We start from the raw sequence: 13,267 nt of genomic DNA on the forward strand, positions 1-13,267 counted from the left end.
TCAAAGACAAATGACAACCGGCTCTAACAAGGACAGAAAGAGATGTGGAAGGACAGATGTACAACTAAACAAGAGGATAAGTACATCAGAGTCTCTAGTTTGAGAAATAGACGCCTCACATGTCCTCAGCTGACAGCTTCATTGAATTCTACACGCTCAACACCAGTTTCATGTACAACAGTAAAGAGAAGACTCAGGGGTGCATGCATTATGGGAAGAATTGCAAAGAAAAAGCCACTTTTGGAACAGAAAAACAAAAAGAAAAGGTTGGAGTGGGCAAAGAAACACAGACACTGGACAACAGATAATTGGAAAAGAATGTTATGGATCTTAACCCCATTGAGATTTTGTGGGATCAGCTAGGCTGTAAGGTGCGTGAGAAGTGCCCGACAAGACTCCACAGACCTTCAGAACTATCTGAAATAGTTTAAGAAGTTCTGAACATTATTTTCAAATTGTAATAGTAATTTTTCATGTAATTAATGTCCTGACTATACATTGTGATCAGTTGACAGCCACTTTGGTGAACAAAAGTCACAATTTCTTTCCATGAGAGCAAAATCTGTATATTATTCCAAACTTTTGGCCGCCAGTGTATGTTTATTACCCTATTTGCATGAATTTGGAGGCTTATGACTTGAAAAATATCTTTCTAAGGCTCATGCTCTGTGTCATATATTTGATTTTATTCTAATCTAATGTTTTATGGTTTTTGTTTTTATAACTGATATGTCAGTTCCCTTGTAAACAAAAAAACAGATCTCAGAGGGGCATAGGATGGATGGATACTATTTGCTTAAGGTACTTGGTTTACTTTATATCATATATGTTACATGCATGCAAAATTATTTCCATATAAATAAATCACATTTTAAAGATGCTTATTGTTGTCAATTTGAATAATTGAATGAATACCTATGCCTGGATTGTTGCTACACTTCTGAGCAGCCCTTCTTTCCTATCAAGAGAAGAGGAAATATCTGGATAAGCCATACATAAAATTTAGAAATGTGAAGTTAGCCAGCAGACACTAATCTGTCCAATGCAAGCAGGGTCTATCATGCACAAAACATTCAAGATATAACATTTTGCTGACATAATCAAATATCTGCAAAAGCAATCCATTCTGTAGACCTTCTGAATGCATTATTTATAAGGTCTCAATTAAAAATTTTTTTTAGAAAATCAAATATTTCCTAAGCTCAATGAACATCCTTTAAGTTCAAATGATATCTTGACACTTCTTCAAGGAGTAGTTTTACTTGCGCCTCTCTTATGAATTTCTCCTGTGTTATTCTGTTATTATCAGCTCTATCCGGGAATTTATTGAAATTCTTGATATCAAGTGTCCTCACTGCTGTATGCTGCGCTTATAATACAGAGTCAGACTATCATACCATTAGTTTCATTTTTACACACTTGAACTGGAAACAAATTAAGTTTATTTGTGATTATTCAGATAAGAGTAATGTATTGTTAATGCAGCAGTGCATTCTTATTCATTCTTAGGAAACAGTGCTATTTGTGCCCCATTTGTTTCCCAAGGCTTTAATACTGATTTAGCCCTAAAGGAAATTGATTGTAGTCACATTTTTTGGCAGATATAATTCTGTTTATTGTATAATACAAACCAAAAAAATGAATAAAAAACAATACTATTTTTAAATGCTTGGTTGTCACAATATCAGCCAATTTGCATGTCCCCATTCATTAGCCATTACATATTAAAGGGTTATATACATGCAGATAAAAAAGAGCAACTTCTAGAATTTAGACTTCCTTAAAATGAAAATGCCATGCATTTGCTGTTTGTAGCAGTCATAAATTAATTCTACCATTATGGGACAATATTTACCTCAGAGACATATTCTCAGAGACATTTTTACCTTTATGAGGGCACATTTTTTTCTGTTTAAATATACAGTGAGTCATCCTTTTAGGTAAAATATTTGAATTTAACTATTTTATTAAAAAAGGATGAATCACACAACAAGGCCTAGAAAATAATATTATGACCTATCTCAGTTGTTACAAATAAAAAATAGAAGAATTTGTTACAAGGCCATTTTTACCCCAGCATTTTAAATGAAGGGGCCATCATTTTCAGTGGCATTTAGCCCCAAGCTCCCTTTAAAGGGATAGTTCACCCAAAAATGAAAATTTACTCACCCTCCTGGTATCCCAGTTGTGTAAGATTTTCTTTCTTCTGCAGAACACAAATGAAGATCTTTGTGTTCAAACACGATATAATAGGTGTGGGTGAGAAACAGATAAATATTTGTCATTTGTTTTTCATAAATTCTCGTTCCTGCCCAGTAGGGGGCAATATGCATGAAGAATGTGAATCACCAAAAACAGACAAAGGAGAAAGTGAAAGTGAAGGAAAAGGGTCTTAAATATTGATCTGTTTCTCACTCACACCTATCATATCTATTCAGAAGATATGGATTTAACCACCAGAGTCCTCTGGAGTACTTTTATTTTGCCCTTTATGTGGATTTTAGAGCTTCAAAATTTTGGCACCCATTCATTTGCATTGTGTGGACCTACAGAGCTGAAATATTCTTCTAAAAATCTTAATTTGTGTTCTGCAGATGACAGAAAGTCATAAACATCTGGGATGACATGAAGGTGAGGAAATTAATTTTTGGTGAACTAACCCTTTAAACTATAATAAATGTGTTTTGTTTACACAAAATAGTTCATAGTCATTATACCACATCGTGGCTTCAAGAAAAACCTTAATAAAGTTGTCAAACGAAGAGAAGCGGCAAAAGTCTTCTACCTGGTCAGTTGAAGAAAACCATACTAGTTAAATTATCCATCAGGTCAATAATTTTGAGTTTCTCGAGGTATTCTGCAGCCTCTTGCTCTCGTGCTGTTTGCAAGTTTGGCACTGGCTCAATGTCTGCCTGCAAGTAAATCAACGGTTGCGATGATACCGCGCATGCGCAGTGGTGGTGTCACGCTCTCTTCAGCACGAGACTGCACGACTTGACATGACGAAATAGTCTTGGGTTTTATTGTTTTATAATTATGTATGATTAATGATATCTTAATAAAAGTAAAGTAAAGCATTTTTCGTCAGTTCCATTTTTATCTGAAATTGACCATGTGACCTGTTCATTAGCCTTCTTAAAGGGATAGTTCACTCAACATTTAAAATAATTTTCTTCATTTACTCACCCTCGTGCCGTTCCAGACGTGTATGTCTTTCTTTATTCTGTAGAACACAAACAAAGTTTTTTTTGAAGGATATGTCATCTCTGTAGGTTCATACAATGCAAGTGAATGGTGGTCTGAACTTTGAAGTTCAAAAAGCACTTAAAGGCAGCATACAAGCAATTAATAAGACTCTAGTGGTGAAATCCATGTGTTCAGAAGTCTTATGATAGGTGTGGGTGAGAAACAGATCAACCCACATATTTTTTTATTTGGCTATTCGCATTCTTCAGTGCATATCGACACCTACTAAGCAGTGAGGAGAATTTATATAATTATAAATAAAATATATAAATATTTTTTTATATAATTTACGATTAGCAACTATACCATCAACATCCATTCTTTTTTTATTTTATTTTCTTATTTTATTCTTATTATTTTTAATTTAGAAAATTATTTATTTAACCGAAAAAATAAAAAATGTTTGATAGTTCTATAAAAGTTTCTCCCGTTGATGTCATCTAAGGAAACAAACTCGTAGAAAAATCTATTTTATTACATTATTAAGTAGGCTGTTACAGTTCATTGCCCTGCACATAAAAAGAAGGCAAGAGCAGCCGCTATTCTCGTAAACGAGCATAACAGTTTGTAAGGAGAAAAAAAAGTTATCTGAGTGTGCCTCATCCAACCATTAGAGGGAACTGTTGCATTCGTATTATGTTGGATGAAAAGGTCTAATGGTAGGGAATGTAAAGGGAAAGCACGTGTTCATAAGGCACTTTTTATTTTTATTTGTAATGTAACCTTCTTCCCCCCGTTTATTTATGTATTTATTTACATTTATATACATAATTATTTACATAATTAATTAATCGATGTATTTATTTGTTTATTTGTCTTCAAGCGCAGAAGTCAAGTAAAATAAGATTTGATACGGAAGATTTATTAATTTAACTGTAAGAAAATATTTGAAGTTTAAAGTTTCTCCAGACTGGAATATCCGAGGTTTGGACTGATATCAATACGTTTTTCACAAAGTGAAATAAATTCATTTAAAACTTTTACATAACTACTACGATTGTAACGCTTTATTTAATTATTTTTATAAATTTTCTCAATGTACATATTCTTTTTACTTTTCTGGGAAGAATTATCACTGTTTGCTTTCTCAAATTATAACAAACTTTTTATTCTTGAGATTATAACCGTATTGTTTTTAAATCGGGATACTGGATTGGATGTGATGGATGTTTAAAGTATTAACACTTTGTGGACATTTTCATAAACACAGTTGCAAAAACCTCAACTTTAGGCTTTCTTGCATTGATTAAAAATATTTTATTAATCCTGTATTCTACCTGAAACATAAAAGTGATCTTTTGTTGATGAAATCATTAGAAAGATCAGTTTTCCAAGAGTGTGTTAGCAGGAGGAGTTTTTCTTATTATCATTATTTTGTGTGGGGGTCTTTGTCTATTCAAAATACATTTGTTTTTATTGGTTTATATTTTAGCTTACATTTTTTTACTCATTTATACATTTGTTTATTTTATGTTGTATCAGGCTGCCTCTGTTACATCCCCTGCACTATTTTTATGTTAAAAATAAAAACATTAAAAAAGTTACAGAAAGTTGAGTAACCTGATGTATGTGTGACATCATAGGGCAGCGACGCCTGATTGCTCTCCGTACTGCGCATGCGTAAATCGTCAAGTCCTTGGACGTTCCGATCGCTGTAGGTGAAGCGTCTCGAGAGGGACGTACTGTCAAAATGCAGACCTGGAACCATCTATACCGCACACTCGCCACGGTAATTACTATTTAAGGGTCCAAATAGATGCCAATAATGTAGATCGACACTTCATTAGAACAAAAAGAAGGTGTTCTGAAAAGAAAAGGCAATGTTATGACTGTTGAGGCCCAGCTTGCATGTCATCGTTTCAGAAATGACTTGACAATAAGGTTTACGGAAACACAGACGAAGTGGAGTAATTTATATGTCTTCAGCCAAAGGCATCTATATGTGTCTATATCGGCATTTTCGAAAGTTTTAATGCATATTTATATAAACGAGAATTGGATGTGTAAACTTTGGTCAAACAGGCAAATGCTGTGTAATTTCAGCTACTGCCTCTTGTGAATCTTTTTGATCATAGTGCCATGTAGGTTACTTCACTCTGATTCAAATTTATGCTGAGTTTCAAAACCTAGTGGGATTCCTACATGGACTGCATTTTGTGCATCGTTGTTGCCTTCGAATTTAACATTCAGTGAGCTTCATAGCCTATGTAGAATATTGTTTTGATTCCCAAAAAATGCTGTATAGGTAGGCAGATGATCCAGATTGTGAGAAACATTCTGAGCCATATTCTGTTCGTTGGGAAAATTAAGTTTGTTGTTGTTGGCCATGCTTGTTCTACTTTACAGTTAAAGAGCGCGGGCATGTTTCTGTTTATGTAACTAATGATGTCTAGTTGTGGTTTATCAGTTCAGTTACAGCTGAAAGAAAATTATTTACTAAAGATGACGTTTTTATTACTTTCTCCTTTATTGCAACACATTTATGCAAGTAATGCAACACTTAATTCTTTTGATTAACTAGCTTAATTTTGACCTTGTGTTACCGCTTCAATTAATTGCAGTCTCTTTCCCCCATTATACTTACTTGTTTATACATTAGTTGGATATTTGAACACCAGTATGTCTGTATAATAAAATAGAATTATGGACTTTTTGTTCTTTCGATACAGCGAGGTCAGCCCCTCTCCTGCAAGATACACGGTGCCACAGTCTTATCTGCAAGAACGTATGCAGACAAATCAGCAAGTAAGAATACTTTTTGATAGTAATGATAGACTATACTGTTGTTACATTAAAATTGAACAAACCATTGGCCATGCACCTCTATTAAAAAACTTTTAATGGTAAGTTGAATCATATGAAATGTGATATGTCACTAATGTATGGTCATATTAAAATAATTGCTCCCTGTCTTCTCATAGTCGATGCTGACGTCACAGTTGTGGGATCTGGGCCTGGAGGGTACGTTGCTGCCATCAAAGCAGCTCAGCTTGGTTTTAAGGTATCGTTTTGTCACCCTGTAAGATCACTGATATGCCACCAACCTTTGTTTAACTGCGCTAATAACATGCAATCTTCTTTCACAGACAGTGTGCGTGGAAAAGAATGTGACCCTTGGAGGAACGTGCTTAAATGTGGGCTGCATCCCATCAAAGGTATGTTCTTATAAGGGAACAGTGAGTTCTGCACATCCTAACAAGCTTTTCACAATGCTTAACTCTTCCTGTAATTCTGTTTTTTCCTCATTTAAGGCTCTTCTGAACAACTCTTACTTGTATCACTTGGCACATGGGAAAGACTTTGAAAGCAGAGGCATTGAAAGTAAGTTTAAATATAAAGACCAAATGACGCAATAAACTCACATTTATGTTTCTATGTCAAATATGCATTTGAATGCTTTTTCTCTGGCACAGGACACTTAAAGGGAGAGTTCACCCAAAAATGAAAATTCTATCATCATTTACTCACCCTCATGCCATCTCGAATGCAAGTGAATGGTGACCAGAACTCAGAAGGTGCGAAAAGTACATAAACCGAGCATTAAAGTAATCCATACGGCTCCAGTGGTTAAATCAATGTCTTCAAACTGGTATTATAGGTGTGGGTGAAAAACAGATCAATATTTAAGTCCTTTTTTACTGTAAATCTATACTTTTACATTCAGCCACCTACTGGCCCTTAGCTCATCAAAGGTGGAGATGTATAATAAAAAAGGACTTAAATATATATCTTATTCGCACCCACACCTATGATATCACTTTTTGAAGACATTAATTTAACATCTGGAGTCCTGTATGTCCTTTTTGGAGATTCAAAATTCTGTCCGCCAATCACTTGCATTGTATGGACCTACAGAGCTGAGATATTCTTCTAAAAATTTTCATTTGTGTTCAGCAGAAGAAAGAAAGTCATACAAATCTGGGATGGCTTAAGGAGTAAATGATGAGAGCATTTTTGGGTGAACTAACCCTTTAAACTATAATAAATGTGTTTTGTTTATACCAAATAATTTATATAGTTATTATATTTTATTAGTGATCTCTAAATGATTTTTTGTGCATTAGTTCAGGGGCTGTCATTGAACCTGGAGAAGATGATGGCACAGAAGAGTGGGGCTGTCAAAGCGCTGACAGGAGGAATCGCACACTTATTCAAACAGAACAAAGTGAGAATCAGTCTTAGTGTTATTCTGCATTCAGTGATTTCATTAGTGTATTGTTCCTTGAATAAAGTCATAAACCTCCTCTGACGGTCCGCCACTGTGAACAATGTGATTGCCTATATATTAAATATGTTTCTGGTATTTGTAGGTAACTCATGTCAATGGGTTTGGAACGATAACTGGTAAGAATCAAGTGACTGCGAAGACTGCTGATGGAGATCATGTCATAAACACTAAGAACATCCTGATCGCCACTGGATCAGATGTCACCCCTTTCCCAGGGATTCAGGTACATCTGCAATATACAAAGAGGCTCAATTTATACCTAGCAACTTTATATACTATAATTACAGTAAATTGTCGAGTCATCCTCTCAGACTCTGGTATTACTTGCTCTTTTGAAAGATCGATGAAGACACTGTGGTCTCTTCCACTGGCGCTTTGTCCCTCAAGAAGGTTCCAGAAGAGCTCATTGTGATTGGTGCTGGAGTCATTGGAGTCGAGTTGGTGAGTGTCCAATTGAAAGGTCTGCACGTTTAAATGGTTGGAGGTTGATTTATGGAGTGTAATGCAGATTCATTGTATTTATTCTCAGGGGTCCGTGTGGCAGAGATTGGGTGCCAAAGTTACAGCCGTTGAGTTTCTCGGACATGTTGGGGGAATGGGCATCGACATGGAGATCTCCAAGAACTTCCAGCGAATTCTTCAGAAGCAGGGCTTGCAGTTCAAACTGGGCACCAAGGTTTTGGGTGCCACCAAGAGACCTGACGGCAAGATTGATGTAGCGTGAGTACAGCGTTTCTAAAGATGCTGTTTAAAATCTTTGGGTTCTTTGAGTAATAGAGCATTTAGGAGATTTTTACCCAATTCATTGTTTTGTTGCTTAGTGTGGAGGCTGCTGCTGGGGGAAAGAATGAGACGCTCACATGTGACGTTCTCTTGGTGTGCATCGGTCGCCGCCCCTTCACCGGGAACCTCGGCCTTGAGAGTTTGGGTATCGAGCTGGATAACCGTGGAAGAATTCCGGTCAACGGTCGCTTCCAGACCAAAGTGCCTAGGTATGGACATTTCAAATGAGTTTTCCTGCTTTTAACTAGACAACATGAAATGTATTTTTTCTTTAATGTGATAATTTGCTTAGCAGAACAGAATACTAAGTGGGAAATAATGTAGGGCAAGACTTATTTTTATTAATTGAGATTTGGTTGAACCTAGAGGTCTGCATTCCCAGAGATCTCCCGTGGGACCCAATTAGATTTCTTTAGGCGTTTGATTAAATTTATGAGTTGAAGGCTGTAGCAGACGATAGGTCCATGAGCTGTGTGCAGGAGTGGGCAGGGGGTCAGAATTGAGCCTAAAAATCAGACGTGGATATCTATTTTTATATTATTAATTCATGAATGGAAAAACCCCCCACAAAAAACAATAATAAATAATTTATTTTACAGTTAATTTATTTTTGTTAACAATAAACAGAAAATCCGATGTAAAAATGTGCAAACAGCCCGTGCATCAATCTATCCAATATTTAGAGCAGGCTTTAGTCAATGGGGCTTTACATGAATGGCAGAGCAAAGTATGGACACATTGCGTCATCAAAGGATATTCAATTTGGACTGGAAGATGGTCAATTTAAGTGTTAAGAAACCAACCTCAGGCAGTTTTCAGATGGGCATCAAGTCACGCATCATAATGATAATGGCAATAATAGAACAATAAAATGTTCTTCATGTAGACTTATTGTCTATTTGTATGGCTTTTGCCCAATGTGGAAAACAAATGTGGGGTTGCGGGAAAGAGAACGGTCAAAAAGAAAATCACTACAGGCAGAGAGCAGGTGAACATGGAATAAAATTCAGTGGGAGCGTTTGTGTGCAGGATAGAAACTTGCAGGAGTAGGATGGAATAAACAGTCCTGTGCAGACCTCTAATATAACCTTCATTATGCCACCAGAAAATCTGTTCCAAAGGCAAACTTTTTTTTTATGAAACATAAATGAAAGCAAACATTTTGTCAGATAAAGTACAGTGATGAATTGTGAACAAAAAGACATGGGACATTAATTAAAAGTACAGAGGACCAGTTTTGACATTTTACATGTGGCTTGCATAATCTATACACAACTCAGAAATTACAGTATGCTTTCTGAATTCCCCTAATTCTTTTTCTGATCTCTTTATAGTATCTATGCTATTGGAGATGTGATAGCTGGACCCATGTTGGCCCACAAAGCTGAGGATGAAGGTATCATTTGTGTTGAGGGAATGGCAGGGGGAGCCGTCCATATCGACTACAATTGTGTACCCTCTGTTATTTACACACACCCTGAGGTCGCCTGGGTTGGTAAAACTGAGGAACAACTCAAAGAGGAAGTGAGTAGAGACTAGGGATGTCAAAGGTACTGGTATTATGTACCGAGTCGATACTAAAATAAAACAATGTAACAATGTCTTCCTACAGTTTTGGTAGTACCGAGTACCAATTCTGTGCCTTATTATTTTGTGGCTGTGGAAATTTTGTTAGGGTAAATATTTGCTCTAGCATTCCTTTCCATATTAACTTCTGCCTGCCCTTAAAGGGAGAGTTTACCTTAAAATTCTCTCATTATTTACTCACACTCATGATATCCCAGGTGTGTATGACTTTCTTCAGCAGAACACTTGGCGATTGTGTTGCTTTATAAGACATTAATTTAGCCACTGGAGTCGTATCCATGAAGTTTATGCTGACTGTCTGTGATTTTTGGAGCTTCAAAAGAGAAATCTCCATCCATTTGCATTTTAAGGATTACTGAGCGGAGATATTTTTCTATTTATCTTCAAATGTGTTCTGGTGAAGAAAGAAATTCATACACATCTGGGATATCATGAGGTTGAGTAAATAATGAGCGAATTTTCATTTTTGGTTGAACTATCCCTTTAAAGACACCTTGAAATTGCTTGACAAGCACACTTTTTTGTTTGTTTGTTTTTTGTTGCATTTTTGACATATTTCCTATTGAAACTCTAAGTCGGGGTGGGACATCTATTACCACGTTCCATACAAAGCAGTTGCAATTCTCCACTTCAGACCTTAAAGTGTTCCAGTCATCCATACGGGACAGTCAGATTTACACACCACAAGATGGCACCATCATTCAACATGAAAATGTGTTAATCGGAGGCAGGTGGTATTTATAGTTTAGGAAATGGGAACATTCTCATTCTACTGAGCCATTCATAAGACCAAAAACCTTTTTATACAACAAAGTTTGGTGTGTTTTCCTGTATGATACAGTAAATGTTTATATCTGCTATTAAATGTGTATATCTGCTAATAATTATTTCAATGTGTTTGAATATACTAGCAGGTAGATGACCTCATAGCTAACAAATTTCATAGTGTCTTGAAGCTGAATTCGCTCTATGTCATGAAAGCTTATTTTCTATGTGTCCTCCTGTATTTCTGCCATAATATATGTCCCTAATTGTATTATTGCTGTGTTTTGCAGGGCGTGCCTTATAAAGTGGGCAAATTCCCATTTGCTGCTAACAGCAGAGCGAAGACAAACGCGGATACAGATGGACTGGTGAAGATCCTCAGCCACAAGGATACAGACAGGTTGCTGGGATCACACATTGTGGGAACGGTAATAATCTCTCTGCTTATTCTGTTTTTGTGTAGGAAATATTTTTTTTAAATATGATAATTCATAAATGATTATTTCTTTCCTGCAGGGAGCAGGGGAGATGATTAATGAGGCTGCATTAGCAATGGAGTATGGAGCATCATGTGAGGACATTGCAAGAGTGTGCCATGCCCACCCTGTAAGTGTCTTGTGTGGTGTATGGATTTACTTTATAATTTACTTTTATTAAAAAAATATTAGGTTTGGGAGTCTTTTTCACGCATTATCAGAAAATGTTTGCGATGTTATCGATATATATATATATATATATATATATATATATATATATATATATATATATATGTGTGTGTATATATATATATATATATATGCTTTTTATTTTAGTTCAGTTGCAGTATAAATAGGACAACTTGTTGCACAAAAGTCTTTGTCTCTTCATACATGTTTCTCAACACAGCTTTGGTAAAGTGTGAGTGGCAGGGTAACTTACAGGGGGTCACACACCAGATGCGCCTGCCAGACGACATGGCATGTTCTGAAATTAGAAACAATAATTTTTGCCTAGAGATGCCAAACTACGACTCCGGAGTCTGCTCAAAATTCTGCAGTGCCACAGAGAGAATCTTTTCCATTAAAAATAATAAATAGTTTTCCATTAAATTCGACCCAAATCATTATCAAAGGACATAGATTATTTTATCTAGCCATCACTGGATGATATATTGTGTATATGTATCTTTCAAATAGGCTACAAAATTTATTTTCAGTTACAAGTATGTCTTTTTGTGGTTTGACAGCTTGATGTCATGAAACCTATTCAAGGCTACATACATACAATTTCATAATAAAAGTCACAATTTCTAATTGTTTCGTTTTCAAAGTTACACCAGTTTCATACACTAACCTGCAAACTCAACATCATTTGGTTCAGTCTTGTAGAAGTACAAAATCCTTCATAACATTTGTGTATGGTGACTGGATTCACAACTACCACCTGCCGCACCGACTGTCCTACCCACAACTGGATTTAGTGAATGTCATATCACCCCCTTGTGGTCTCTTAAAGCATTACGCCAGCTACATTAAAAGGAAGGCCAACTGACTGTGAATGGAAAGCACAAATTATGGTTCTAAATTAAATGTCGGCTTTTGTTAATATATTGATGTCCCAAAACCTTTTAGAGAAAAAACAAGGTAATCAGTAATCTGTATATCTATATTGTATTTAAAAATTCCGATGAATGAGCACTAATCTTTGCTTAATTTGTATTCATCTTCATATTTTTGTAATTTGTGACACTGCCTTTCCTGCTTAAAAATGCAAGCTTTTTGAACTTTTAATTTGTTGACCAACTTTTCCTCTTTTTCAGACTGTGTCAGAGGCATTCAGGGAAGCCAACCTTGCTGCTTCGTTTGGAAAAGCTATCAACTTTTAGATTTTCTTCACACACACATGTATATAAATGTCTGTTGCATAATTCTTTTTTTTTTTTTACGGCCTACAAACATTATGGAGTTCCTCAGTCTTTGGGCTTTCAGATGTACTGTTTATGGAAACATCCAAAACAACCTTGTAAAACATTTAGCATATTATTTAAATGTCCAAATAAAGAAGTCTTGGTCTTATATTAAACTTTGCCTTTCTGAGTTTGAATTTTATAAAACAGTGTAGTTCACTTTAATTTGAACTTTCTTAACCTTATGGAGGCTTGTTTAATATTTAAATGTTAAACTAATTGGAATTATTGCAATCCATTCCTGCTGCTGTCCTGCCACATTAGATTGTGTGACTGACGACAGCGACATGTGTACAAGATTCTGCATAGTCTCTGTATTGACAAGAGTCGAGTGTATCATTTTCTCTGAAGGAGCAGCACTAGAGAAAGGCGTGGAAGAATTATGATAAAAGTGACTGATGGCCAACCATGAAATAGTCATTTTAAGGCTATTATTGTTGATGTCTTTTTTGCATAACTTGATAAGTCATGTGCTACTCAGCAGTTCACAATACCGTATTGTTTGTGGGGGAAATGCATAGAATGCTGTAAACACTAAAATTTAGATTTTTAGACACAGTTAAAGTACGGTCTTGTTAGCCTAATTAAAAACAAAAACATTCCTTCATTAAAGGATCCTTGTTAAAGATGCTCATTTGTCTTTTAGCTTGAATGGGTTGAAAGGGCATATTCTTCCAAAATGCACATAATCATAACAGTTGACAGTTCTGCTA

At 35.7% G+C, this 13,267-nt stretch overlaps 1 protein-coding gene across 1 annotated transcript; it reads left to right on the forward strand.

Moving 5' to 3' along the window:
- Positions 1-4,856: 4,856 nt before the first annotated feature.
- On the forward strand, positions 4,857-12,477 carry LOC127640434 (dihydrolipoyl dehydrogenase, mitochondrial-like). The gene is made up of 14 exons (XM_052123011.1): positions 4,857-4,975; positions 5,916-5,991; positions 6,168-6,247; positions 6,333-6,401; positions 6,498-6,567; positions 7,311-7,411; positions 7,557-7,697; positions 7,814-7,915; positions 8,004-8,194; positions 8,296-8,466; positions 9,592-9,781; positions 10,900-11,037; positions 11,126-11,215; positions 12,408-12,477. Exons 1-14 carry the CDS (start codon positions 4,937-4,939, stop codon positions 12,471-12,473), a joined length of 1,524 nt encoding a protein of 507 aa, XP_051978971.1. The 5' UTR covers positions 4,857-4,936; the 3' UTR covers positions 12,474-12,477.
- Positions 12,478-13,267: the final 790 nt, after the last annotated feature.

The sequence above is a fragment of the Xyrauchen texanus genome, chromosome 49 (genome assembly GCF_025860055.1).
Source record: "Xyrauchen texanus isolate HMW12.3.18 chromosome 49, RBS_HiC_50CHRs, whole genome shotgun sequence".
In the NCBI taxonomy this organism is placed as follows: Eukaryota; Metazoa; Chordata; class Actinopteri; order Cypriniformes; family Catostomidae; genus Xyrauchen; species Xyrauchen texanus.

Bases quoted from the DNA above. Each gene is read 5' to 3' on its own strand.
- LOC127640434 (XM_052123011.1), top strand. From the start codon at position 4,937: ATGCAGACCTGGAACCATCTATACCGCACACTCGCCACG. The intron at 6,402-6,497 runs GTATGTTCTTAT...TCCTCATTTAAG, and splicing joins TGGGCTGCATCCCATCAAAG to GCTCTTCTGAACAACTCTTA. The intron at 7,916-8,003 runs GTGAGTGTCCAA...ATTTATTCTCAG, and splicing joins GAGTCATTGGAGTCGAGTTG to GGGTCCGTGTGGCAGAGATT.